The 27,915-nt window shown below is 29.6% G+C and overlaps 2 protein-coding genes across 5 annotated transcripts; both read left to right on the top strand.

The window, feature by feature from the left end:
• Positions 1-2,557: 2,557 nt before the first annotated feature.
• LOC145192073 (chitinase-3-like protein 1) lies at positions 2,558-5,582 on the top strand. Its single transcript, XM_080069232.2, has 7 exons — positions 2,558-3,334; positions 3,435-3,609; positions 3,760-3,885; positions 4,022-4,181; positions 4,315-4,550; positions 4,699-5,058; positions 5,206-5,582. The coding sequence occupies exons 1-7, from the start codon at positions 3,326-3,328 to the stop codon at positions 5,541-5,543; spliced, it is 1,404 nt and encodes a 467-aa protein (XP_079925358.2). The 5' UTR covers positions 2,558-3,325; the 3' UTR covers positions 5,544-5,582.
• A 1,532-nt stretch (positions 5,583-7,114) lies between these two features.
• On the top strand, positions 7,115-27,659 carry LOC145196043 (centrosomal protein of 131 kDa-like). 4 transcript variants are annotated; one of them, XM_090092911.1, is made up of 20 exons: positions 7,132-7,338; positions 7,581-7,767; positions 9,041-9,101; positions 18,154-18,241; positions 18,486-18,549; positions 18,840-19,820; positions 20,470-20,601; positions 20,877-21,083; positions 21,328-21,499; positions 21,608-21,744; positions 21,879-22,082; positions 22,705-22,937; positions 24,054-24,240; positions 24,930-25,057; positions 25,403-25,628; positions 25,747-25,970; positions 26,055-26,294; positions 26,440-26,568; positions 27,155-27,215; positions 27,351-27,659. In XM_090092911.1, the coding sequence occupies exons 2-20, from the start codon at positions 7,669-7,671 to the stop codon at positions 27,420-27,422; spliced, it is 3,645 nt and encodes a 1,214-aa protein (XP_089949037.1). In that variant the 5' UTR covers positions 7,132-7,338; positions 7,581-7,668; the 3' UTR covers positions 27,423-27,659. The 4 variants fall into 4 exon arrangements, 3 of the variants coding, with proteins under 3 accessions (XP_089949050.1, XP_089949037.1, XP_089949045.1); XM_090092919.1 differs by lacking the exon at positions 20,470-20,601; XM_090092924.1 differs by lacking the exons at positions 20,470-20,601; positions 20,877-21,083 and having other exon boundaries at positions 7,115-7,338.
• The last annotated feature ends 256 nt before the right edge of the window (positions 27,660-27,915 follow it).

The raw sequence follows: 27,915 nt of genomic DNA, 5'->3' as shown, positions 1-27,915 counted from the left end.
GAAGGAGGATCGCCAGTTTTTTTATCATTTTATTCAAATCAGGTTTTTTTAAGCCCAAAGTTTTAAAATGTTTTTCAATCATTGGAAATCTGCAAAGTTTTGCATTTTCACGTTGAAAATATTTTTTAGTTATTGTTAAAATGTGCAAATCAGCTGATTTTAAAATGTTACATTAAATTAAATTTTTTGTATTTAAATTTTATAAAAATTGAGCATTCTTAATTTCTTTTAACAAATAACCTAAACAAATTAATTGTTAAATTGATAAAAAATTATTAATGAAGCAAACTTAACGAAAGTAATTTTTGAAACAGTTTATAGCTGCTCAATCAAAAAAGTAGTCTGACGTGTCAAATTTGGAAGTTGTCGAGAACTTCTGTCATTCCAATGGTTCAGAACTCATGTTAAAATTTGCAATCGTTTTTTCTTTTTGTTACTCTCAGTATTGTGTATTTTGTGCAACAGAACACACGTTGGTTTCCTCATTGCTTCCTTCAGTTATCCAATTTACTTTAAAAAATAAATTTTTTAACTCTATTTAATCTTAGAAAATTTTTATCTTAAAAATTAATTTTTTAAATCTTTTACGGGAAGATTTTTGTCAGTTGCGTTCGTTATCTAGTTAGATTGACTGTTTTGTCAGTTTACTTTGTCAGCCTCGTTTTAATTCTTAGATTTTAAATTAAGTTCTATTTTGTGAGTTTTTGTTTTTAGCGTCAGTTTTGTTATTTTGTTAAGTTGTTAGAAAATAGTTATTAGCCATCAAATTATAAGACAAGTGAAAAATATTTATATTAAAAATCTTATAAACTTGAAATTTCTTTTACTTTAAATGAATTATTCGTCGTGTGGTTTGACATGAAAAGAGTTGTGTTTAACAACTCTTTTTTTTTTCCAAATGGTCCATTTGCCATTTCTTTCATAGATTCGGAAGCATTTTTAGTTTTTACCTATTGGTGAAAATTTAAAAAGAGCGTAAAATATCCAATCAAAAACTCAACAACAACAAAAAATATTTGAGACGAAAAGCAACTGTTTTTCGTCAAGTTTTTTTTCCTGCTTTAAATTATGATATTTACTCTTAATAACTAAAATTTTCTTGCATGATGTAAGAAGTGCATTAATTACACAGGTTTTTTGGGTTACAAACCCTTACAGAAAAACCTTTTTTTAAAGCACACAGAGTTAAAAAGCTCCATTTAGATATTGAGTTGTATTTATATTTCACTCATAGTTTAGCTCGCCATCGGTTGGTTTTCTTCGGCCAGAAAATTTTTTTTTTTTGAATTATCATCGGAAAAAATCTCTTTATTCCAAAAATGTAGAAAAACAACTTTTTTCACGACAGGCCGAAGGAGAAATCACGTATTTGAGGGAAGTGCCCAGTAATTTCGTTGTTCAAGATATGTAAATAAGGGGCATTAGGCATACTCAACTTCCTAGTATTTTGATACTGGTGTTGAATGAGAATAACTTGGGAAATTTGGATAATTGGAGCTAACCCAATCCCGCCCTAATCTTCAACTGCTCTCTTCCTAGAATTACGTATCCTGAAATTATATATATACTTTTTAGTTCTGTTATAATTTAGATCAAAATTCGTTAGATAATCACTTTTAAAGTTTGAAAAATGCTTAGTGAAAAAATCATTAGAAACAAGTTTTCGCTGCTTTTATTAAGCATGGCGCATTTATGACAGGCCTATTTTTTTTGCTACATTTTGTATGTGTACTGTTTGTTTTCACTGTCTATTATTATTTTTGTTTCAATTAGTTTTTGACTGATGTCCCTTAGTTTTCTCCGTAATTTTAAGGAATTCAGCTGATTACCTCACTATTTAATGTCATTATTTAGTTTTCATATACAATTTTAATGTAGAACGAGCACGCTGCTCAAAATGTAAAGCAGTTGACAAGACAAGTTTAAGATGGGTACAAAGGTGCTTTTTGTTAAAACAACTTCCTTCAGGAGAAGCAGAAAAAAATTAAAAAAAAAAAAAAAAAAGTCAAATAAAAAACAACTTAAAAGCAAAGTATCAAAATTTTATCTTTCAATTTTTGTTAAATATATTTATAATTAATTAAATGTTTAATTTACTTTAATAATTATTATCTTTTACATCTGTGAGAGCCTTAGAGGATTATAGTTTGACCGTATTACTACTTTACATAAAAGTTCACCATAAGTGAAATCGCACCCAAACATGGTGTGCCAGATCATTTGTGTTTGTTGCTCTTTTACAGCAGTAAGTTCTCCAGTTGAACCTGCATCGTTCTACTCCGAACTAGTAAACTTGCAAACAACAAAAGCTAAAAATTCACGAAGCTTTACATAACATGTATATATATATATATATATATATATATATATATATATATATATATATATATATATATATATATATATATATATATATATATATATATATATATATATATATATATATATATTACCTATCTAATGGCGAAAAAATATTTTTCATGATGAATTTCTTCCTAGAAAATCTTTCAATTTTTATCAAGAATAGAATTAACTAAAAATTTTAAATAGTTAACATATTTGAATTTATCATAAATAAAGAATTGCTGCTATATAATTTTTGCTGAATTAACTTGAAATTTAAACTTGTTTACGACGCGCGAGACGCGCGAGAGGATGCTCAACGTACTAAATTTTCCGTGAAACAACCGTATCGATGGTTTACTGGTAATTACTCGTAACCCTCAAAAAATGAGTTAAGTATGCAGAATTAAATTCCATTCTTCATTTATCAACAACACCTCGTAATCTCTAGATAACAATAAACGGCTCTAATCGAAAACAACAAAATTGAAGTTTCAGCAAAATTTAAAAAACTAAACTAAAAAATAATGAAAACAGCAGTTCATAGTGGATCCAGAAGAGTTTAAAAGTAGTACAATTCAATTTAAACGTTAAACGTCACAATCTATTTGCAAGGCCTCCACTCGTCCTTTTTTTTTTGCGCACATAATGAAAATTTAATAACAGCTGCATTTATTCATCTGTAGTATATTTGACGAGCAAATATGATCAGTTTGAAGGAAGAAACAAATACAACGTTGCCCAATTTGTAGGCTCAGGTTTGTGTAACCAAGGGGGTACGCATTAAATAATATTGTATACAGTATGATTCGATTACGGGAGAATTATAAAAGAATGGCGGTTAGGTAATCAATATCTACAACTACTCTTTAACCCCCGTGGATTAGTAAACAAGTAAAGACCTCCTTTTTCCTAAAACCGCTATATATCGTACTTCGATCGTTTATCATTTCATTGTGTCTTCTTTGGAGGAATTGCAACCATGATTACGGTAACGGTTTATTCTTATATAACAATTTTTTTCAGAGCAGACAAGAATTTTCTTTCTTCGAATTAACGTTATCTAAAAAATCCGTTTCTCGTTATTTTAGGCGGGGCTTTTGGTATTCTTTTTTGCGGCGTCTGCATCCGCTTCAAACTACATAAGAGTTTGTTATTACACTAACTGGGCACAGTATAGACCTGAGCCCATGAAGTTTTTCCCTGAAAACATCGACCCGTTTCTTTGCACTCACATTATGTATTCGTTTGCTAAAATCACTAACTGTAAGTATTTTTAAAATAATTTTTATCTCCGCAAGAATTTTATACACTCTAACGGCACATTTTCTACGAGTCAAAAAAACGATGCTAAAAAATAACGAAGAAAATATTAACTGAAAATTTCTTTCAAGTGCATTTATTAAACTCGTTTAGACAACAAACTTGATATGTACGAATGGAACGATGACAAAATGTATCCACGTACTATGGCTCTTAAGCAGAAAAACCCAAATCTAAAAATCTTTCTCGCTGTTGGAGGTTGGAATCATGAGAACGGAGGTAAAAGGATTTTCCTTACTTTTGCCTTATGTTTATTTAACTTAAATAGCAATTGAAGGCCCAAATGAACTAAAAAATTAACAAAAACTTATACCCATTGTTTTTACGATTGATCATCAAATAAACTTTTTTGTAGATACCTCAAAATTCTCTGTCATGGTGAACAGCCAATCAAATAGACAAGCGTTTATTAAATCAACGGTTGAGCTGCTTCGTCAGTGGGACTTCGATGGGTTGGATCTTGACTGGGAATATCCAGGAGGAAGAGGAAACTCACCCCCTGGTGACAAACAAATGTAAGTAAAAAATGAAAAAGGAAAAAAACCGAAAAATTTTGTTTTAACATAAATTACAATAAATATGAAGTTGGAGAAGTTATAAACATGAAAAACGATAGCTTTTATTTCAATTTTTTTTTTTTTCGTCAAGGTTCACCGTGCTTTGCAAAGAGCTCGTTCAAGCCTTTGCAAATGACGCTGTAGCAAGAGGTAAACCCAGGCTTCAACTTTCAGCTGCAGTTTCTGCTTCACATGTAGGTATTGATGCCGGTTATGAAGCAAAGGAGCTCGGTAATTACTTAGACATCCTAAATCTAATGACCTATGATTTACATGGTATCTGGGATAAAGTAACTGGACATCACACTGCTATGGCTGGCGATGGAGGTATGGTACAAACAGCATTTTGTGCCACAGCAATATTTATTATAAGCTATATACTTATAAACCTTTTCTTTATAAATTCATTTAGTAAAATGAATTATTTATATTTAAGTTATCATTTTTTTATACGTATTTTAAAATATATATTTAGTTAACGCACCAAATCGTAAAGAGTTTACTATACCTTATGCTGTGGATCATTGGATTAAGCGAGGTTTTCCTGCTAAAAAAATTGCTCTTGGTCTGGGTACTTATGGGCGCGCTTTCTTCCTTAGAAATCCAAAAGAAAATGGTCTTGGTGCACCAATCGAAGACAGAGATTGGAACAAAGCTCCTAAAGGAGAATTTACACGCGAAGAAGGTTTCCTCGCCTACTATGAGATATGTAAAATGGATTTAACCGTAGTAAGAGACAGCGTTGTCGAAGCTCCTTACGGATACAAAGACAAAACATGGGTAGGATATGATGATCAAGAAAGTTTAAAGAAAAAAGTGGAATCACAAATATTTAGTACGTTTATTTTCATAATAATTTATATATGATATCCAGAGTTTTAAAAAATAAGATTAAAAATATCAAAATTAGTAAATTTTGGCATTTAAAAAACTCCAAGATTAGAAGACTATCAACAATTTTAAACTAATTTTTCCTTTTTAGAAAAGGGTCTTGCTGGAGCCATGTTTTGGTGCCTAGATCTTGATGATTTTAACGGACGTCATTGTGGTCAAGGAAAATACCCATTAATGTCATCTGTCGCTAAACTTCTTGGCGGATACACTCCTCCAGTAGAGCCAACACCAATCCCAACAACTAAAGGACCATCAACCCCTAGCAAAGCTACTACTGCTACATCCCGTCCAGTTACAGACAGTCCAGCTACCAAACCCCCAAGTGGAACTTGCGGAGCTGCAGACGGAGTAACACAACCTGGCATTGATCAATGGTGCAAAGCAAATTGCCCAACATATTGCCCAGCTACACACTGTAAATGTTAAAAAATGAAATAAAATCTGAAAAAAAAACACGAAAAACTATACAGTTTTTGTTATATGTTAATAAAAATTCTGATTTAAATATTATTTTACACACACACACTGTTGGCTGAAAAGTATTCCGTCGAGTGATTTGCGTCCAAATTTTCATTTCAAGCTAAATTCAATTCAAAATACTCAGTGTTTAAAAAATATTTGATATTTCTTATAAAAGCAAATGCTTTAATAGCTATTTTAAAATGTTATTTTAAAAATTACCCAGCGCCTATGATGGCATACTGGTCATATTTCCAAAAATATTGGTTTTGGTGTATAAGTGATTAGACCAACATGTGTATATTAGTAATTCATTACTTCTGGTAAAAATTCGTCCCTCAGACATAAATAATGCTTTTGTAATCAACAAACATAAATTTTCTAATGTTGTGTTGTAGTTTTCATGCCCTCATATATTTAGGATTACGATTTTATTATACATCAGACAGAAGTGAAATTTTCATGCGTTTCATCTGCAGGCTTTGTAGATTTATTAGAATACTTATTTTAATGCTATGTGTAGAATAAGGTAGACACAGCTTGTTTTGATAAATATGGTGACTCTTTCCTATGATGGCATACCGAGGAGTTGCCATATTAGGAAAGTCTGCAAAATGAATTGAAAAAAATGCCTGAAATAAATTTTAATGCGCAGAAAAAGGTGATCAGGCTAAGTACATAGATGAAATACAAGAGTTTGAGAAACCAAAACATTTGGAAATGAGATCTCGCCGATCAGAAGCTTCCATATGAATTGAAACTTCTGTTTCAACTAAAGGATAAGATCTAGTATACAAAAGCTTTGTCAGGTGCCTTTAGCAACCCCTAAAATCGAATTGAAAAGGGAGTGAAAACGTGGAAAAACTGGACCTCTGAATACCACACCGGATATCCAAGAATTAAAAGATAAGGCTAAAGAAAAAGATAACAAGGAAAAGAAAAAAATTTATAGAAAAAACAAAAAGAAAGACGACTGTTGAAGAAAAAAAACTGCAGTGAGGAGATTAAAGGAAGTAATAATAAGTTGGACTTTGAGTCTAATACTGCATTTTTGCATTGTGATGAACTTTATTCGCAGGCATAAATAGAAGTTGAAAAAAAATTTATATCTGAACTATGCTTATAGAACAAATATTTATTTTTAATTTTGTTTTTTTTGATAAATTGTGTTTCCATTATTAAAAAACAAGAAAAATTCTTGTTTGTCTAATTTCTTTAAAGTGTGCCATCATAAGAGCAGTTAGTTGCCTATGATGGCATACTTGTATTTTTTTTTTAATGGTATAAACTTATAAAAAAGCAAAATAGTAAAAATTCTGAGGTTCATTACTATTCTGCATGCTAGAAGGATTACACCCATGTCAAAAGTTATTTTTTAAGTTTTCAGGTAATGACTCAGAGAAACGTTAAAGTTAAGTATGCCATCATAGACACCTTTCCTCTACATATATTCAAAACTTTTTCTGTTTTGTACCGATCCGTTTCGCTCCGTTCCGTTCTGTTTTGTTTTATTCCGTTACGTTCCCGCTTTAAATAATATTTACGCTTTTTACTTAAACGCATCGGCTTTTAACTAAAAAAGCATAAGTATTATTACATTAAGCATATAATGGTTCAGTTGTAAAATAAAAACATAACAAATCGGGAATTACAAAAATATTGGTATTTACATGGTATTTGGTAATTGCTAAGACCAAAGTTTTGTGCATACATATACTGTTAAAATTTATGCAAAACTAATAGCTGATCAGATTTGCTAAAGGTAAAAACTTCCTACAGTTAAAGTTTTTTGGTAAAAACTTCCTTCAGATAAATTTTTTCTTAGGATGAATATATTGTATTCAAATAAAATACTTGTTAGCGGGACTAAATCTACTTTCTTAATGTTTTTAGATAAAATTTAAATTCAAACAAAATTATATGCATACCTATAATTTCTAAGTTTTAAATTTAAATAGGAAAATATATTATTTAGGCTCTGGTGATTTCTGTTGTTAACTTTAGATAAAAGAGTTGAGAACTTGATGCTGTATTTTAAAGAAGATAGATTATTGAAAAGGTTGATGTTGTGTTTTTGTCAGCATACCTACAAATGTTACCATTAAAAAGAACAAACTCTGCAAGCTCTCTGCAGAAAGTAACTCTAGGAAAGAAAAATGGAAATTTATCAGCAAGGTCTACAAAAAGTCAGGTCAGAAAAAATGCTTATATATATATATATATATATATATATATATATATATATATATATATATATATATATATATATATATATATATATATATGTATATGTAAAAATCTTGATGATTCCTGTATGCAATGTGCTGTAACTATGAGTAACATTTTGCTTAGGCAATAATGGGTAATCACAGAAATTATAAACCCTATTCTTAACAGATTTTGTGCTTCTCAAACAAATTCTATACTTACTAAAAATTCTTTCACCCTAATATAACATATATTTATTCTGTTTAAAATCCTTAAAGGTGTTTTAGAAAACTATGTAATTGTCAGGTTTTAGAAAACTTAGAAAATACTTGAAAACCACCTAAACCATAGGTGGTTTTCATGTTTTTGCCATATTTCAGTACAGCAATACTTCTTTTTCTTAAGTTCCACTAACTCAGCCTCTTGATTTTAGTTTTTAAAACCATTTTTTTCCCTGTAAAGTTAATCTTTAAAAAATTTTTCAGATTTAGATAAGTATTTTTAATTTTTTTCATTTTACTCCTCCTACCCAGCAATCATCATTACTAAAGATACCACTCCTATCTCCACAGCTCCAACCATACATTTATATTTTCTTTTTAATTTACATTTTCTTTTTGTTTACAATTGTTGCAAATAAAAATTTATTTAAAGGAAAAATTTTTCATTTTGTTTGTCAACAGTTTACTTTTTCTTAAAGTTGAAAATTGAGTAACTGAGAAGCTTTCCTACAGCAGCTATTTGCTTGTTCAACAAATCTAAGATCTATCTAATGAGAAAAACATGTAATGAAAAAAAAAAACATTGAATGACTTTTAAAGATTTCATAAACTGGAATCTTTCAGATTATGTTTAATCCATATGTTACCTGTAGTCACAGCACTTGTAGATCAACAACCTTGATTTTTGTGTAATCTATCAAATTTATATATTTTTTTTATTAGTTAACTTAAGTTTAGATTAAAGTAAAAATGATAATACAGAAGTTTTAAAAATTTTTCACTGCTCAATTTCTGAAATTATTAAATATTTTTTCAAATGAAGTATAATATTTAAAATTATTTGAAAATTATTTTTTATTCTTAAAACAAATAAGTTTTCTATGGAGTAATCAAATTTATGTTTTATTGATTTATCAATTGACCAAGAAAATGCCAAAGATAGAATAAATATAACTAAAGGCATAAATGTATTCAAAATATTCATTTGAGTTACAACTACCTTGAAATAAAAACCGATAATTATGTTTTTTTTAGGAAAGTGATGTTTCAGATCTTTTATCAATAGCAGGTGTTTCAAATGCCAAGTCAAAACCAGGTCAGTAATACATTTTTTAAAGTTAAAATATTATTGTATTGCATGTAGTAACAATGCTCATAAGCATGCAATGATTATTTCAAGTCAGTCCGAAAAAAGATGTTTGCTTAGATTTACATTTATTGGGTTTAACTTTGAAAGATAGCAGTTATCAAAAGAATGTCTCTTGAAATTCAAAAAAAATTAAAATAAAATAAAGTTAAGATTTAAAATGTTTTACTTAATATTTTTAAACAAAATCAGTAGCAGTTTATTATTTATTTTAACTCAATTTCTGAAAATCCAAGTTATTTATAACTCATATGAATTTATCTAAAAGTACTCAAGAAGACATCGAAGACCTTAACCTACTTGTTATTACTTATTCTATAACTCAGTTTGCTTTTTAATTATTTTTACTTTTAAGTTAACTTTTCAAATCATTAAAAGACTAATGTAAATTTATGTAAATCTATGTAAAAAGCAAAAACAATAGGCCTTAAGTATTCTTGCACCCTCCCAATTATATAAAAGAAGCTGTGCAAAAATTCTGTTGTTTAAGAATTTAAAAGTTTTATTAACTTATATTTAGATTGCATATTGTTCACAAGCATTTGTTTATTGCTTACCAACAAACCAGCTGATTAAACTTATTAAATTTAACTTACATCTAATTCCTGAAAAACATGAAGAATGAATATTGATTTAGCTATGCAAAGCTACTATTTATTTGCTTTTTGGGTTTTTCTTTTTAAATTTTATTTTTGCTTTCTGGTGATTATCAAGTTGCAAGCTTAGTACAATATTACATCTGTTGCCTTAGCTCAATAGTCAAATATGGCTTGTTCTAGCTTCAAGTTTGTTTTTAGTATAGTCAGAAAATTGCTTGCTATGATCATAATGATAACTTTAATAAAAATTAAAGTTATTTTTTAACTTTAATCAAGTCCTTGTAGAAATTCTGAATGAGAGTAACACTTTGCTTGACCCTAATTTTGACAAATGGCAGTCGATTCAAAACTTTCTGTGCTTATGTGTAATTTTCATCTTCTTCTGAAAGAGATGAGTGAACATTAAACAGCAGTTGAAGCAGATTCTTTGAAATGACAGTCTCAAATTGTTTCAGGCATTGGTTGTACTAAAATACATCAGACTTGCCTGATCTCTTTGAAGCATGTTCAGGAGCAAGCTTTTTTATTGCAGTAGTCTTTTGAACTGGTCTTTTTGAAATTCTATGTTCTTCTGAACTGGTCATTTCAAATATGCTGTAAAAGAAAGATAATTTGATTGAGTATATGACTTTAGAAATGGATTGTGTCTGATGCATGGCACCTTACATTTGAAACAATATTCTGCAAGTTGAGACACCTTTAAGAAATATGACTGATAGCTCAATTCTCTGTAATCACCTGAGGTCTACTCATATTCCAGCTATTTTTAGGCAAATAACAAAAAATCAGAAGGAAAAGATGCCAATGCTGCTAATGATTATTTTGTCTGAATATGGTTATGAACCATAAATCACCATTTGTCTCTATAAGTATTAAAAATTCAAATTTTAGGATGCAGTAATTAGAGTTTTTTAAAATGTGGATGCCATAATTTGAATTTTTCAAAAGCTGCTCTATGACCAACTCTTTAATATGTTGGTGGCAACCCAGAAAAATATCTTTTATTGATTGATGGATACTAGAACAGTTTATCAAAGCACAAGCTGTAGCCTTATCTTCAGTGCCCAACTGGATGAATTTAGATTTTTGGATTTCGCCTGTAACAGGTGATAGTTTTTGAAAGGTTAATAACTATTTCACTAGAATGCAATAAATATAGATTTGCAAGTAGACTCCATGTTTTCAGCACAGTAAATTGCCTACAACAAGCTAGGCAAATAAAAACATTCTGTTTTACAATTTGATTGTTATGGATGTGATTAATAATACTAGGGATTGCAATCCCGCACACTTTTCAATCCCGCGGGATCCGCGCGGATTTTTTTAATTTTTGTGCGGATCCCGCGGGATCCCGCGCGGGATTAGTAGGTTTCTTATGCACATTATAAAAGGCAAAATGACAATTGTATTTTTCTTTCAAGTATTTTAGAAAAAATATACTCAACTTATTAGATTGATAAGATAAGGTAAATAAAGCCAAAAAACGCAATTCATTTGTAAATCAATATAATTCTTAACATTTAATGAACAAAAAGATAAGCCAAAGTACATAGAACATCTTTTAGCTTTACGTAGAACTATTAGCTTTATTTGTTTTTTGAAATATCAAATTGAGAAAATGATTGTAAGAAATGGGCTCTTAAGAAACAGACCCTACTTAAAGTATCATCACTTAATCTACTCCTCAAAGGACTGCATATGTAACCAGCAGCTGAAAAAGCTTGCTCGGCCTCTACGCTTATTGGTGGTATGGTCATCAAGTAACTATGCGCTATATCTAGAAACGTGCCTCTTACTCCATTACTTTCATAGGCAGACATTTCCGGCTTCAATAATTTATCAAAGTCTAAAGAATCTAAATTTGGTTTCTCCTTTACATTTTCTGTCCAGCTGTTCTTGTCTTTCTGTGCTTGATTTTCCAATTCTTTTTTCAGCGATAGAATTGTAGGAACAAGTATTTGGGAATTGTTAATAAAATCTACAGCTTCTTTTTCTTCGAGTTCATTTTCTTCGTCGGATTTTTTAAGTAAACTAGTAGTCCATTTAAATTCTTATTACGACGTTGTGTAAACCTCTCACGAAGTGCCGCGGCTAAATCTTTGCTCAAAAGTGATGATTGCTTTCGCAATTTATTTAGCATAAATTGAAAAGTTGTTTCCACCGTGACAAGGTTCGATTCTCTTCTGCATTAAAGTTCGAGACCAAGTTTTAGTGGTGCCAGGCAAATAATTAAGTCATTGATTTGGGACCACTCTTCTTGGGTGAAACGAATTTCTGACCCAACATTAATTAAGGCTTTTTCAATACACACTTTTAGTCTATGAAATCTTTCTAACATATCGAACATACTGTCCCACTGAGTGTTACAATCAAGAATCAACTGAAGCTTTTTCCCGTGTTCTTGTAGGATATCTTTCTGTAAATATTTCCTTTTTGACAGGAGAGTTTTTAAATATTTTTACAACCTTTCTCACTTTTTTCATGAGATCTTTGTAATTGCTAACCAATTCAGCTGATGCTCGGTCCAAAATCATTGTCAAACCATATTCTTTATTTATAGCTTCATCATCCTCAGTTCTACCACATTCATCTTCTTCTTCACAATTTTCATATGTAATAAACGATTCTTCGACTTCTCCGCTGTTTTTCTTGTATAAGATATCAATAACTGCAAGTTGTACTCCATGAGCATAACATAGCTGTTGATAGCAAGACATCATTTTACCGACTTTTACCATCACACTTGCTCTATCAGTGGTCATGGCAATAATGTCTTCTTGGAGGTCAATATCGAAGCTATTTAGCCTTTCTGAAACTAACTTGACGCAATATTCTGCATTACACGATCCATGGATTCGAATCAATCCAAGATTAAAGTGTTTCGCCTCTATATGTACATTTAAGTTTAAGTATCTCTGACTATTTTGTGATGCCCATTCGTCAAACGTTATCTAAAACTTTTGATTTTGCTTTTTTAGTGATGTGAGTTTTTGCATTATATCGGTTTTTACAGAATCTGAGAATTTAACTACCATCAATCTTATAGTATTAGGTGAAGTAGGGAGCCGGAAACCACTCTTTGAAAACAAGTACCGTAAATCTGAAGATGTGCAAAAACTATTAAATGTAAAGCCATCTTTTGCAACCATGCGCGATACCATTTTTTTCCATAGAAATTTCCTTTACGAAAAACGTGTCAATTGTTCTGACTTTTTTCGATGGAATTACTTCTTCGTCTTCGCAGTCGATGTATATTTTAGGCTCTAGTTCAACTGATTCATGCTGTTTTGAAGTTGAAGCTCCGTCTTGTTGTAAAACGTTTGATTTTAAATCGGTGCCACGTTTAGTTTTTAAATGGATTAATAACCCTTTGGTTGATCTTTGATTAATTTTTAAAATAGCCGAACATAACATGCACTTCGCATTTTCTTCATTATCATTTTTTTTAAAATAATTCCATATAGTTTTAATTTGCGACATGCTTAGTACTTTTGTTTTAAAATCTTGATGTAAATAATTTTTAAAGACTTTTTAAAAAGTAGTTTTTAAAAGTATATTTTTTACAATTATGCACGCACGTTTTCAATTTCACGTTTTCAACATACTCATTAACAAAAATTTGAACATACTCATTAGCGAAAATTTCAACATAATCATTAATTAAACAAAAAAAAATTTGAACGAGTTTGACTAATGTTTTGCTAAATAATTGCTTATTTTTGAATGATTTTTTTATATTTATAGCTAAGAAAAATATTTTAATAGCTGAAGATAAATTTTTAAATTGATTTGTTTCACAAATACAATAAACACTTTTAATTTCATATCTTTTTTACCTTTTTTGTTTAAAAGCAATTGTTTCAAAATCCCGCAAATTCCGCGGATCCCGCAGTAGTTTTTGCGGGATCTTGCATGCGCTAAATTAATGCGGGATCCCGCGGGATTGCGGGATCCCGCAATGCGGGATTGCAATCCCTAAATAATACTTTGGTGTTTTATTAATTTTTTGTTATTACTTATATTATTTTTATTATTATTTAGTTTTTTATTAATTTTTTTTTTATTAATTTTTGTGTAAATATTTTAAAATTTGGGGAATTTTTTAATTAGAAAAATTAAATACAGAATTAAACAATGCATTTAGAAAAATGTTTTTTTTTTTTTTTTTTTTTTTTTTTACTAAATTCAACACAGGAGTTATGTAATAATGTTTAACAAATATTATATACTCAACAATTATAATTGTATGAATTGTTGTCATATTCACAATCCAACAAATCAGATCCTAAATTATCTTTATTGTCACAAAGAATTTTACCTGGGGGCATTAAAGAAGGAACATCTGAATTTCCAATAGTAATTTCCAAATTGTCTTATTTGGCACTTTGTGACAGGATCAGGTGTTATCAAAATCATTTAAGCAAACCTGTATTTAAGAAAATTATGATTTTTATTCTGGTATGGTTTGTAGAATCAACAAAAATCTTTATTGCTGGCTTCTTGAAACTCTTATAAAAGTTGCCCAATTAGAAGAATCCATATTTTAAAAACTTCCAAACTATATATTTATAGCTATATAAGAGATAGATTTAGATAAAAATTTAGGCTTCAGAGTATAGTTTTTCAAATTTGTTAAAGCTAATAGCATAGCCAGAGGATGTTTAAACAAAATGGCTTTTAAATTTTCACTTGATTTCTTTTAAATATTGTTGCATACTAAATTTATCTTTATTATTTCTAACTTGTGACTTTTCTTTACCCAAACAATAGCCACTGTGAAATAAGCACTCCAAAATACTAATCCATTCATACAAAGTTGATTAGCCAAAACGGTATTATAACAATTAAGTATTTACTTAACCATTTTTTAACAATTAAGTGTTTACTTCACCATTCATCATTTTGGGAGTTGCATCACATGTAACATTCTTGTTGATAATATGTGTCAGTCAAATCATTGCATACTTTTCCATATATCATTGAGACTATAAGGTAGTGTAAACAGTAACTAAGTTCCACCAACTCTTATAGGTTTTGAAATAAGTTTATATACTTTTTTAAAACTTTGTTTTTTCTATTGTAGTAAATTCATTTGTTTCTTTTAAAAAAAATAAACCTAATTGGTTGGCAATAGAATGTGGATAATGGCAGCAAGTTTCACCAAATAATGTTTTGGCAATCACTCGATCTCAATGGAACAAATGAAAATACAAACATAAATTCATCAGTACCATCAGAGTTTGTAACTTTTTATAAGTGCTGTGACCAGAACTTCATCAAATCCCCATTTGCTAATTAATAACAATCTGTAAATTTGTTAATATTGCGGAGTTGCAGCAAATAAATAGCTTTCAAAAATCATTAATGGTATGGGGCATGTTTAGTGTTCTTCTTACTAATGGAAATCAGTTTATCTCAACACTGATCTTACTATAGTTCCAGGAGGAATCAAATCTTTAATCCAACCACTGGATGTCTATCATTAAATTCATTAAAAAAAAAACTCTACAAGATGTGGGGTGAGTGAATGATTTCAGGTTCAACAACTCTAACCAAAGTTTGACAGTTTTTAAGAAACCTTAAATTGTCCTTTACCTTCTTGAGGCTTGGAAATCAATCTCTGAATCTATGATTAAGCATTCATTCTTGAAATTCAGCATCAGTAATGCTATGGTTGGATCACAAGATGATGTTTTGTTTATAGATAATGAAGATGGTTTAGAAAACAAAGTAGATGATTTGAAAGATGAGGTAATCTGGCAAATAAAAAAAATGATTACACAGAAGACTATGTTGGAAACCAAACAAGATTAATGCTTTGCAAAAGTTATTACTGATAGAGTTGAATAAGTGGCTTAAATTTTATTTATTTAAAATTATGTTTATGGGTCCCAACTTTCAAAATAGTGTATTTTGTAACAAAATTGTTCATTGAGGCAGCTGTATGTCATGTCATCTGGTGTCTTATTTCTTACTAAAAAGCAAAATAACGTAGTTGACAAATATCAACAAGCTATTGAAAACTTACTGTTATAATACACAAAAGTTTCCAGTCATTATGTGTCATATAATGCCATTTTGTTGCCAAGAATTTATGAAATCCTACCGAAAAAGTTATCAATTACTGTCATCTTTGTTCATCACTGTTCAGTAGTCACAGCTTCAATTTAGTCTAATGCTGCTGTGCAAAAGAACACTCAGTATTAACCTTAAGTTTCTTCATCTGTGATACGTAGTTGATGCAAGCATTCTATGGCAGAATTTGTGGCTGTAAACCTTTTTTGAAACCCTTATTACATCCTTGACAGCTCATTCAACCACTTGTGCATGACACAGTAAAGGTGGCATTTTTGTAGGTCCAAGTTTATTGGCTTCTGTCAGTGTATCATTTGAAATTAAAGAAAGAATTAGGAGAGGTGTTATTTCACAACATTTCCAGTCAATGAGCTTAACAAAAATTTTATGAATACCTTTATTTTCATTAACCTTTTTTTGTGCATGCACAATTTTCTGTACAGCATCTCTACGAACAGCAAGGTCAGAGTCATTAAGTGCAGTTATAAGAAGATTTTTGGCATGCAGAAAAAAACTATTTCTAGCCAGTACATTCTCAATAGCTTCATGCATTCTCACGTCAGTCAAATTCTGGCATGTACAAACAATGATAAATTTTCTGATGGCTGTTGTGTTTCCATGTGAAGTATGCAATTTCCATGTGTCAGCCACCTTGTATTACAAAGTGTTCCTGGAGAAGCAGTCTGCATAAATTCAATGTCTTATTTTGCTGAGGTTGGCTGGTCTATACAGCAAAACAAGCTTTCAATAGATATTTTTGATCTCAGCTCAAATTATTTTTAATCTCATCATCAATGTTCCTGACGCTACTTGAAATGCTCTTGAATAAAACTATTGGTAACATGCACGGATCAGAATTATTCTGGCTTCGAACAAGTCCCTTTAATGCTCAGTGTCCTGCAATATTGTCATCAATAATCTGAAACACCTCCCTGACTGGCAGTTCATTGAGATGCAGCATGCACCACGGGTGGTTTAGTGATATCTTCAACTTTCTAAGTGCTCCATTGTATTCTCCTGTGTTCACATTTGTGCTGTTGCATGTTACTGCCCAGAGAGTTTCTTTAACATGTGAGTCACTGACAACAGTTCAGTACAGATGGCACTTGCTTTTCCAGTTTGAGGAGCCACATTATCAACATATTGTTTTTGAGGAAATGCTGCAATAAGGTAATGGTCCTGTCTTTTTGTTCTTGCAACTCTGTCAATGTAAGTCTTATTTCATCCTCAATACATTTTAATTGTTGCAATCTCTTTGAATGATCTTCAACTTCCTTTCATCATCATCACTGTCACTTGAGTTTTGACACTCCTCTTGTTCTTCACTATCACTACTGTTACTGACTTAACTTTGAAATGTTAACTAATCTGCAACTGTTGCACTGTTAGTTGTTAGCTCTTGTGACTTATCTTGCTTGTGACTTATTTGTGTTTATTGCCTTGTGTATCTTTCCTCTAACATTGCTCTAACTTCTTCATTAATTGACCCAATTAGCATCATTCTGTCTGACCTGACTTCTAATCACACCAAAACTGCTATCCAGCTGAGGAACCTTCACAGTCCATTGGTATTTATCTCATTCTAGGAAACCCTTGTTTATACACTTCCAAGGACCCATGTCAAAAAGTTCCTTAAAAGTGTTTTCCTCAGCCTGAAATGACTCAGACTTTCGTTTTTCTGTTGAGTAGATTTGCAAGTCTTTACCCTTTTTAATTATTTTTTCCAAGCTAACAACAATGCTGCAATGTGCTATAACAGGCTAATAGTAAATGGTCAGAAATCTACATTATATCAGTAACATAAGTTAACAATTACACATCATACATCCATGCAAATAGTTTTCAAAGAGGCATTAATAAGGAAACTTGTGATATATGCTAAATTTCCTAATTATGCAAAAATTTATGTCAAAGTTGGGACCCATAAAACTTTGTTAAAAATTCAAAAATTTCACATTTATATGTAGCCTATGATAGAGCATCTTTTGCGCATAATTTCCACATGTTATTATTTTTGCCCCACCCTATTGTACAACTTGTTTCTAATTTCAAAAACAAAACTAAAAAATATCACTTATACATGATGTTGACTTTACTCCAGTATTTATGGTACTTGATAGGATACCATAAAAAAAAAGTTGATTTAAAACCCAATGCAAATAATTTTATGATATTGTTTTCAGTGCTTTGCTTTATCTTTTTGTTTTGATTTATGACCTAATTTGTATGATAATGTTATGATTTATTAATTCTATGTGTTTGATTGTATTGATCAAACATATTGTTTTGTTTTATGGTCAATCTCATTGGATTCTCTTTTTTTTCAGCCCTATCAAAATCTAAACCTGCTATTATTCCTCATAAAACAATACAAAAGTCATTGAAGTCTCACTTAGTTGAATCTTATAAGTCAAGGTACAAGTTAACATATAATTATTGATACATATCATTACAATTTATTTTTTATTTGTATAAATCACTCTAATTTATAAATGATTCTTTTGTATCTTAAGACACAGTGTGTTATATCTTATAAAGTGGTTGTATTTTTTCTAATTATTATAATCAATTCTGCAAGAAATTGCTCAATTGAAATGAATTTTTTTGTTTGACAACTTTTATACAACATTATTGCAACATAATTTCTCCATTTGTTTAGAGAAGATGGAAAGTTAACAAAGAAGCCAGCATGGGCTTTAAAATCATCAATAGAAGATGAAACGGCATTTATTTTTTAGTTTTTTATCATTATTTGTATCTTATGTAACTGTTTAAAAATAAATTTTTTATTACCTTTTTCAACTTCTATATTTCAATATCTCAGTCTATTTAATAGCTTTTAGCACAATACTTCTTGTTATCAACTCTTGTTTGTAATCTGTTGTTTTCTCCCCCTAAGGTGTATTTTTTCACTTATGATTCACTATTACAACCTGTTCATAAATCTTTTCTATTTGTTTGTTTTTAATTTTTTGTGTATACAAATTCATTTGACTATCTTTAATTTCTTCAGCCTAGATCTGAGATATCAAACAGCACATGGTCTCGCCCTTCGCTAGAAGATTTTCTTGATATTAATACTCATAAAAATCCTGTCTCTGTGAACTCTATTAATATTAGTAATTCTTTGAAGAAACCTGAAAATCAAGTAGGTGTGAGTAATAAATCAAATTCAACACATAACACATTAAACAACTCAAAAAAGAGGGAGATTTTTTTAAAGGATGATGTGCTTGATTCAGAGCGATGTGATGCTACTGCTATATCCTCTGCAAAAACAGGAAAAAATGAAGATTCACCAAGAGACATTCTTGTTGAAACTAAGCTTCAATTGGAATCAATTCGATCAGAATTGTCAGTAGATGATGATATTGACTTTAAAATAGTTAAAACATTTTCTGATAGAGATGATAATTTTCCAAGTTGGAGTACCAAATTATTCACTAAAAAGCCTAAAAAAGAAACCCTGCAGCTGGGATCATCTGAATCTAATGATACTGAACTAATTAGCAAAAAAAAAGCTTCAACTCATATAAACAAGACAAATAAATCTTCAAGCAAAAAAGTCTCAAATGAAGTACCAAAATTTTCATCAAAAGTTAAAGAGAATTTACTTATCAAAGAGAATTCAATAAAGGTTAATTCACATAAATCAAATAAAGTTTTATATGATGAAATTTTATTTTCTTCCAACAAAGATAGTAACAAGAATTCGGGTAACAAAGATGAAATATTAATTGATGATATATCCAAAGTTAATTCATTAAGTGTCAATAAAGCAACAAATAATATAAAGAAATCCTACATGAGTAGAGAGGTCATAAATAGCAATTATGCAACATCGTCAGTTGAATCACAAGACCAGGCAGCTCGTTGTATCCAATCTTGGTGGAAAAAAATTTGCTTAAACAGAGAAATAGGTGCTATTAAAATGCAGAAGATGTTAGAGGCCAAGAAAGAGCAAGTAGAAAAAAGGATGAGTTTGGAGAAACAAGTAAGTCAAAGTTAAAATCCTCTTTGTTTTTTTTTGTTTGTTTGTTTTTTCTTTTTAATGATATTTTAAAGATATTTTTTATAGTAACTATAAGTCAGCTATGACTTATAGTTACTATAAATTATCTTGATTTACACATTCTATACTCTTAGTGGGGTTTAGATCTTTGTTGCTGTTGGATTAGAAATCTAGCACTTTGCTGTACATTGTTTCAAATCATATAAAGTATCTTGATTTACAACATGATTTGCATAGTTGTAAATCATGTTGTAAATCAAGACACTAAGAGTATGTCAGTAAAACTTCCAATTTCATGTTTTTGTTGATAAAAGAGCTTAAAATTGAGCTCTTACTCAAAAAAGAGAAAATTTGTTTCTTACCAGTTCAATTCACACCATTTGCTACAGCTCAAAAGATAATTTTTCTTCAATATGTGTTAAGTTCTACAAAAGAGATGACAAGGTTATTAAAGTATTTTCAAATATAATATTCAATAAAATTCACACCTTCAGACCACACCATTGAGTTATATATAAAAAGAAATTTAAAGCATCATTAGTTAAAGAATTTCTACAAGAAAACTAATAGTATATTGTGTTTGTAAACAAGGAGTTGTCAGCCTGTAAAGTTTTAAATTTTTATGAAATAGGATCATAGTAAAAAGGGTGTTGATTACGATCAAGTAAAACGCAGAGAAGAAAAGGCTCGATTAGCCAGACAAAAAGTTATTGATGAAATGCATGCCAAAAGAGTAACAAAAACAACTGGAAAAATACCATCTGTTAGTAATTAGTACTTGTTTTTTCTTTGATAATGCGCTTAAATTTCCTTAAAGGGGAATCTTTTTTTAACTTTACTTGCTGGAAATAATCAAGTTTGACAGGATTAGCTTTCAACAATATTTTTACTTAGTGTTGATAAGTGTTCTTTTAAGAAAGATCTTTGGATTTAAGATGAATATAATGTCAGGTAAATCAGACATTTTTATTTTTAGGTAACAAGTATTATTGTTTATAACTAGAGTATTTATTTGTTTGTTACACTTTTGCTTTTCAGCCATCTTTGCATGACAATTCTTCCATTTCTGTATCTTCAAAAGCAAAGAACACTCATTCAAAGTTTGATGCTTTAAGACCTGACTCAGCATCTTTGCATGAAAGCTCTCTTGGTACATCCTCTATAGTAAGGGCTGATCAATCATCCCCTATTGCTCGACCTGATACATCATCTTCTGTGGCAAAATTAACTGAAGACATCTTTAAGGTTAAACTTGTCAATGTGAAACTATTAATGCAATTTCTGTGTGTGTGTTAAAGCATATTCCATGATTTCTTTGGAAACAGATCTCTATGATCACTAATATTTTCCTACTAAATTCTTTTTTCGTTTGTAAACTTTTTTTTATCTAATTTTTTTTTTTTTTTTTTTTCAAATTTTTTCTCTTCTTTCTGCAAAAAAATTGTTACAAACATTTTGTCTGTAAATTAAATTTTCAAATTTACTTTAGTCTTCCGAAAAGTCAGCAAAAAGCAAAAGTCAACAATCTTCAACAAATCAAGCTGAAGATAATAAGTTAAGGGAGCATTCAGTAAATAGCAGCAAAACCTTTTTAGAACTTATGAACACATTAAAAGAACTTGAAGATGAGCCAATTATCAAAGAGCCTGTTAAAACATGGGGTATTTTTGTTTGCTATAACCTTGATATCGAAGTTATTTGTAATTATTTAAAGTGCTGTTATTTTAAAGGTAGAAAAAGTTTTTAAAAAACTTTAACATTTTTTATAGATGCTGATGAAAATTTGACATTTAGAAAAACTCCCCCGGGTACTCTATTGTCTGCTGACAAGTTGCAAAGCATTATGAATTTTCTTGACAATGTTGTCAAAGTAGAAGATGAAGTGAGAAGTGAGATCTTGTCTGTTGTGAGTAGTTACCTTTATAAAGATTATTAAAGTATTGTTTAATTTGCTATTTTGTGTTTTGATTTTGTGTTTTACACTTTTTGTTTGCTGCTGTGTTTTATATTTTCTCCTTTTTCTTTTTTTTTTTTCATCAGTCAAAAAGTCATTTGCAATCTACACCACAGCCAGTGTGGCCAGGTAGTGACTTTTATGATGCTGAACAGTTTGAACTTCCCATGAAAGTCAAAGAAATGGACACAGCTTCTTTGTTTGCTTCTGAAATTAGTGATGCAATATCAGCTCAAAAACATGAGATTATGGAAAAGCAAAAGACTGTAGAAATGATGAAAAAAGCAATTGTAAGTGTGAAATAAAAGCCTTGATTTATGGTATGAAAGTGGTAATTCATTATAAGTCTTGTTTGAAAGTCTTGATTTGTTGTATGATGACCTACAACGCCTACATCTACTTTGCTGACTTGGGTTTTTGTATAGCTAAGATGGTTATGCTTTACTATGTATTGATCATCTTAGAATCAAACTTTTTATTGATTATTTTAGGATCCAACATAAATAGATAGTCTTAAAACCATGTATTGATTACCTTAGAATACAACATGTGTTGATCATCTTAAAATCCAATCAATCAAAAAAATTTTCCACGTAAATTGTTAGTAAAATTAATTTGGTCATTTTGAGTATTTCCATTTTCATCTGTAAAAAACAAGATTTACTTTTTAGTGTTTATAATGGTTGAATAAATTATTGTGAAAGAGTTTTTATAGTTAAGGAGATAATAGCATTTCAAATTTAAGTTATTTCAATTATGAAATTTTCTTTTCAAAAATATATTAAACAAGGCATAGATATTGTTAAGTATATTCTTGAAAATTTGTTAAGCAAAATACTAAGTATATGTTTATATACTAAGTTTTTCACTTAACAAATTTTTTATTAAATATTTTAATTTTTAATTTTACAGAACCAACAGAAAGAATTTTCTTCAGTGCAAATATTAGAGTTAGAAAAAGAACACAAACAACAACTTGCACTACAACGCGATGAGTATGAAGCTACTATTCAACGTCATCTTTCGTTCATTGATCAGTTGATAGATGATAAGAAAGTCCTCACTCAGCGATGTGAAGAATTAGTCTCTAAGTTAAAAGAACTGGATCAAAAGTTTTCCTTAAAAATTAAGCAAATGACTGAAAGGTTAGTTTTTTGTTATATGTAGTTATGCAACTTTGACTTTAACTTCGTTTTATTACTCTATTGCATGGTAGAGATTGCTATATACCACACAACAGAAATGATAGGGTGAAGCTAATAATACTGTATTGAAATCAAAACTTATCATCATATTGCAGTATACCTACAATACAATATTCAACATTTTGCTTTATAATTTAAATTGTTAAAAGCATAAACTAAGACTATAAAGTTTAAATATTGATTTTGAAAAAATTAGTTTTCCCAGTCTGGATTTTCTTCTCTAAGCTAAGTTGGGCCACTCAGTTGAACTTATTTTATAGAAAATGTCTCCCGTAAGTGCTTTTTTGTTCTAGAGATATGGTTGATTTGATCTTTAAGATTTTTTGCACTTCTGGGTTTTGTAATCTTGAATGATTTGTAAGATGCAACAGTACCAATAACTGACAACTGACACTCTAAAATTGAGTTTTCTAAAGTTTTTTTAGATAAATTTCATAATATGTATAAGTTAGACTGTTTTTAGTTGCATAGTTAAGCTTATTTACTTATTAATTTACTTACTTATAAATAAATAAGTTGATAAATAAGTAAAAATAAATCTGAACTAATTAATACATCTTTTTTTTTCAGTGGTTTTATTAATGAATTTCGAATTTTGTTCAAAACATGTTGTGGTTTCAAAAAAATGTTTAAGTTTTCTCATTAAATTAAAATTAGTTTTTAAAATGACAAGAGAAGAAAACAAGAAAAATTTATATACAAGTATTTGGAACAGCTTAATAGAAGCTGTAACTCAATAGCAAAAGAGTTGTAAGTATGTTTCTTTTCTCAAACAAAATCAATCAAAAATTCGAGAGTTTATTGGAAAAAAGCATCAAATAGTTATGCTGTGTTTAAAATGTATGGGGACTACCAAACCAAAAATTTGAAATTTAGAAAGATGTCTTCAGGAATAAATTAATTTCTTTGGAATACTTTATCTTCATATATTTATGTATTAGAATCATTTAGTTTTAAATAAAAATTGATGATTTTATTTTGAAAATTGATGATTTTAAGTAGTTTTTCTATTTCACATTTATTTCATTTACACACTTTGTTTATTCATTTGTTTAGTCATGCTATAGAATTAAAGAAGCAAAAAGAGGTGAGTGAAGCAACAGAAAAAATTCGAAGAGAGAAATGGATTAAAGAAAAAACACAAGAAATTAAAGAACTAACAGTTAAGGGACTGGAACCTGAAATACAACGATTAATCACAAAGCATAAGGCTGAAATTAAGGCAATAAAGTCTGCAAACCAGGTTTCTATTCTCTTTTTGTTCATTTTTAGTTGTTATATAGCAAAAGTGATAAAATAAAATGTAGGAGCTTAGCACTAAAATAACCAGTGCAATAGCAAAAGAATTGTGTGTGTGGGTAATGGAGAAGGGAGGGGGTGGGTGGACAGCTTTATTTACAATTATCTAATTTTTAAGAACAGTTTTTGATATTGTTGGTTTTTTCAGTATAAGGACAGACTGAAATAACCACAAAAAATAGCATCAATATACCAAGTTAATGTCTATACAGTATGAGTATTATCTATACTTTACACCCAATTTCAGTTCTTTGTTTGAATCAGTTGAAAAACAAGTCATAAAAGTCACAAATATGTGATTATCTCTGAATAATTTTCACTATTTCTATTAATGTAATTGTTATAATAATCTTACCAACACAGCTATTATTGTGATTATTTTTATTAACTAATTATTAGTGTGATTATTGTTGTGGTATATTGAAAGTGTTAATCTTAAATTTTCTTTCAAAATCATGTTAAAATTTTTCTTACACTTCTTTTATGGGTTTATTTATTGATTGGAAAGAATTTCTTGCACAAGTTTGCTGTAATATATTCTCTATAAATCTACAATATTTAACATTATTTTTTTTGGGCTTCTGCATTTATTTTTTGCTCAGAAAACTAATATTTTAGGAATTATTTATTTAGGCCGAAGTTGTGGAAGTAGATGAGCGAGTGGGTCGAAAATATTTGCAGCAGTTAGAAGATTTAAAGAGCCAATATGAAAAAGATAAAGAAGCAGCAGTTCGTAAGGAAAGAGAAAGTTCCAGACTGCGGTAACAAAATTTAACATGTCTAGCATTTTGGAATGCAACACATGATCATTTTGTTGTCTTTTAAAGCTAACATTTTATAATTCTTTGTACTTTTTAATATTAAAGCTGTTAATAATACCAAATAAAGAAACTTTTGAAGTTTTAATGCAGTTGACTGAAATTGTGTTTACATTTTACACTTAACAACCTATTCTATTCTTTTCTTAATTTTTTCTTATGCCACGCTAGTTATAGAAAGTTTTGATGTCGAAGAGCAATTTATGATATTGTTAAAAAATGTTTGAAATACTAAATATCCTGAATATTAAAGATTTATTTATTATTAAAGATCCAAAAATGCTTTAGATTTGAACAGCAAATTCAAGAAGAAGAAGATTCGTTTCAGCAGCAACGTCGGCGCTTATATTTAGAAGTAGAAGAAGAAAAACAACGAATTAGTGAACTTCTTCAGACAACCAAAAAAGAATTTGATGAAAGAAGGATTGCTTATGAGAACACTTCAAAGCAAATGTTGACATCCATGCAAGAGGACTCAAATAAACAGTTACGTGAAATGCAAGACAACTGCCAGGTAATAATGTATTTATTAGTATCTTTGTATCCAACATGATTGAATATTATAAATACTAAATGCTTTGTTAGTTATTGAGAAATATACTAACTCATTGATTTTTTTCTTTTTTTTTCAGAGTGAAATGCGTCATTACAAAGAACAAATAGAAATTGAGAAGCAGCAGTGGATAGAAAATTACATCAAAAAGCAAGAGACTCAACTCCTAGCTAAGGAACGTGATTTGAAAGACAAAGTCAAGGTAGCAAGAGACCAAGAAATAGAGATGGTGATTGATAAGTTAGAAAGAGAAACTGCCCAAAGCAGGGATGATGCTGAAAAAGCTGCAGAAAATCGAATCAAGTATTAATTTTACACTTAAAAAACCTTTTAGAAGAAAGTTTTTAATTGCAGAAATATTCATTGGAAATGATTTAATCATTTTAGGCGGATCCGGGATAAGTACATGAACGAGATAAAAGAGTATGAGGAATCTGAGCGAGCACTACAGGATAAATGCAATACTTTAAAAGAACACATTGAAAAACTTGAAAGTGATATTATACTTATTAGAAGCAGTTTAAAGCATAAAGATCAAGAAATAGTCGAGGTTAAAAAAATAACTGATCGGCTCCAAGAAGAAAGAGGAAAAGTTAATGATATCATTCGACAGGAATACGCCGATAGGTTTACAGTTTAACATTATCAAAACCTCTTAAATTTTTATTTCAAAATTTAAAAATTAAGGTCTTCAGACAAGTTCTGTGCAAATTTTAGTAATAAAAAAAATGGTGATGATGATAAACCAATTTTAATTGTGCTTATTGTGCAGAATAGTGGCTACCGAAGAAGAATCTAATCGTTTGAGAAAAGAGTTGAGTGAGGAGAAAGCTCGCCATCGATTCGATGTAGAAAATATAACCAAAGAGAAAGAAAAAGAGATGGATGAATTGCACAATCGGTAATAAAAAATTAAAATTGTATTTTAAATATTTAATACTGCTGCAACAGGATTTTTTTAAAAAATTTTTGAGTTTGCAAAACGATTCTCTAAAAAGTTTGTATCGTTTATATCGTTAATTTATTGATTGTGGAATTTTAAGGTACTTGTATAGTTTTCTGGTAAAAAGCTATATATACACCGTTTATGTTATTTTTCACATTATTATTACATGGTTTTTTTGTTGATGCTAAGTTTTTTTCCTAAATCTTTTACAAATTTATTATGCACAGAAATGAATCACATGTGTGGTTCATGTGACTCATATATATGTGATATATATGTGGTTCATATATGTAATATATATGATTCATGTAAGTGATCTATATGGTTCATATATACGTGACATGTGAAGTATTAATATACACTGAAAATACATAAAAAATAGTTAAGAAAAGTTTTAAGAAAAATTTAGATTTTGTGTTATTTATTACGATCTAGCTCTAATACAAGTCATGTGGTCTTGAATAATCCTTCTGATACATAAATCTTCACCCGTATGTTAGAGGTCTGGTATTTAGAGATCTGGTATTTTCTTTTCGTTTAGTGTAAAAAAAGCTATATCTAAGAAAGAAGAAACTACAAATTTGCTACTTCAGCAAAAAATGGTTTGTTCGTGACATTTTGCTTATTTATACTGACTGAATTTAAATCAGAATGATTTGCATAATAACTCTTATCATAAATAATTAATTTGTGGTTTAAAAATTTTTTGCATTTTGTTCGACTGTTGTTTGTTTTAGGCCGCAGAAAAGCGAGCGGAGCATCTCGAACACTTGTTATCAGAGCAGCGGAAAAAAATTCTCGGAAAATGACTTTTTAAATATAAATGGTTTGACCTTCGGATTCTTTTCAGATGAGTCGATGGAGAAACAAGCCCATAGAGAAAAAGCTCTACAATTCAACTGTTTGAATTTTCTCTCTAAAAGATCAAAATCAATTTTAATTTGAAAAAAGGATTTCATATTTAAACAAGTCACGTATGCGTTGTTTTATCTTTCGAAAGCATTTTAGTAAATAACATTTGTTTAGTGCCTGTGCTATGGGTTCACAGTGAACAGTGTGATATGTAATCAAGTGACATTAATCGAGTGGAGTCTTTGTGACCAGCGTTCTTGAGAAAGGAAAAAACGAACTTATCAGTATTCCTGTTTTAGCGAGAGTAGTTTGCGCGTACGCGTGTTTAAACAAAATGCTTCTCGTGATTCTTCTTGAAAGTTTAGAAGTTTATAAGTTTCTAGAATTTCTTTGAAAAAATTTTAATATGTAATATATAACACTGTATTTATTTTTAGAAAAATATAATTT

Source organism: Hydra viridissima, unplaced genomic scaffold (genome assembly GCF_058129835.1).
Source record: "Hydra viridissima isolate aposymbiotic clone 2 unplaced genomic scaffold, HvirCarnegie_v1 scaffold_1, whole genome shotgun sequence".
Classification (NCBI taxonomy): domain Eukaryota; kingdom Metazoa; phylum Cnidaria; class Hydrozoa; order Anthoathecata; family Hydridae; genus Hydra; species Hydra viridissima.
The sequence above is the reverse complement of the archived record's forward strand: the minus strand, read 5'-3'. Positions and strand labels throughout refer to the sequence as shown.

Coding starts and splice junctions, on each gene's coding strand:
- LOC145192073 (XM_080069232.2), top strand. Junction 3,610..3,759: donor GTTTGCTAAAATCACTAACT/GTAAGTATTTTT, acceptor AAACTCGTTTAG/ACAACAAACTTGATATGTAC. Junction 4,551..4,698: donor TGCTATGGCTGGCGATGGAG/GTATGGTACAAA, acceptor ATATATATTTAG/TTAACGCACCAAATCGTAAA.
- LOC145196043 (XM_090092911.1), top strand. CDS start 7,669: ATGTTACCATTAAAAAGAACAAACTCTGCAAGCTCTCTGCAGAAAGTA. Junction 9,102..18,153: donor AAATGCCAAGTCAAAACCAG/GTCAGTAATACA, acceptor CTTTTTTTTCAG/CCCTATCAAAATCTAAACCT. Junction 19,821..20,469: donor GGATGAGTTTGGAGAAACAA/GTAAGTCAAAGT, acceptor TTTATGAAATAG/GATCATAGTAAAAAGGGTGT.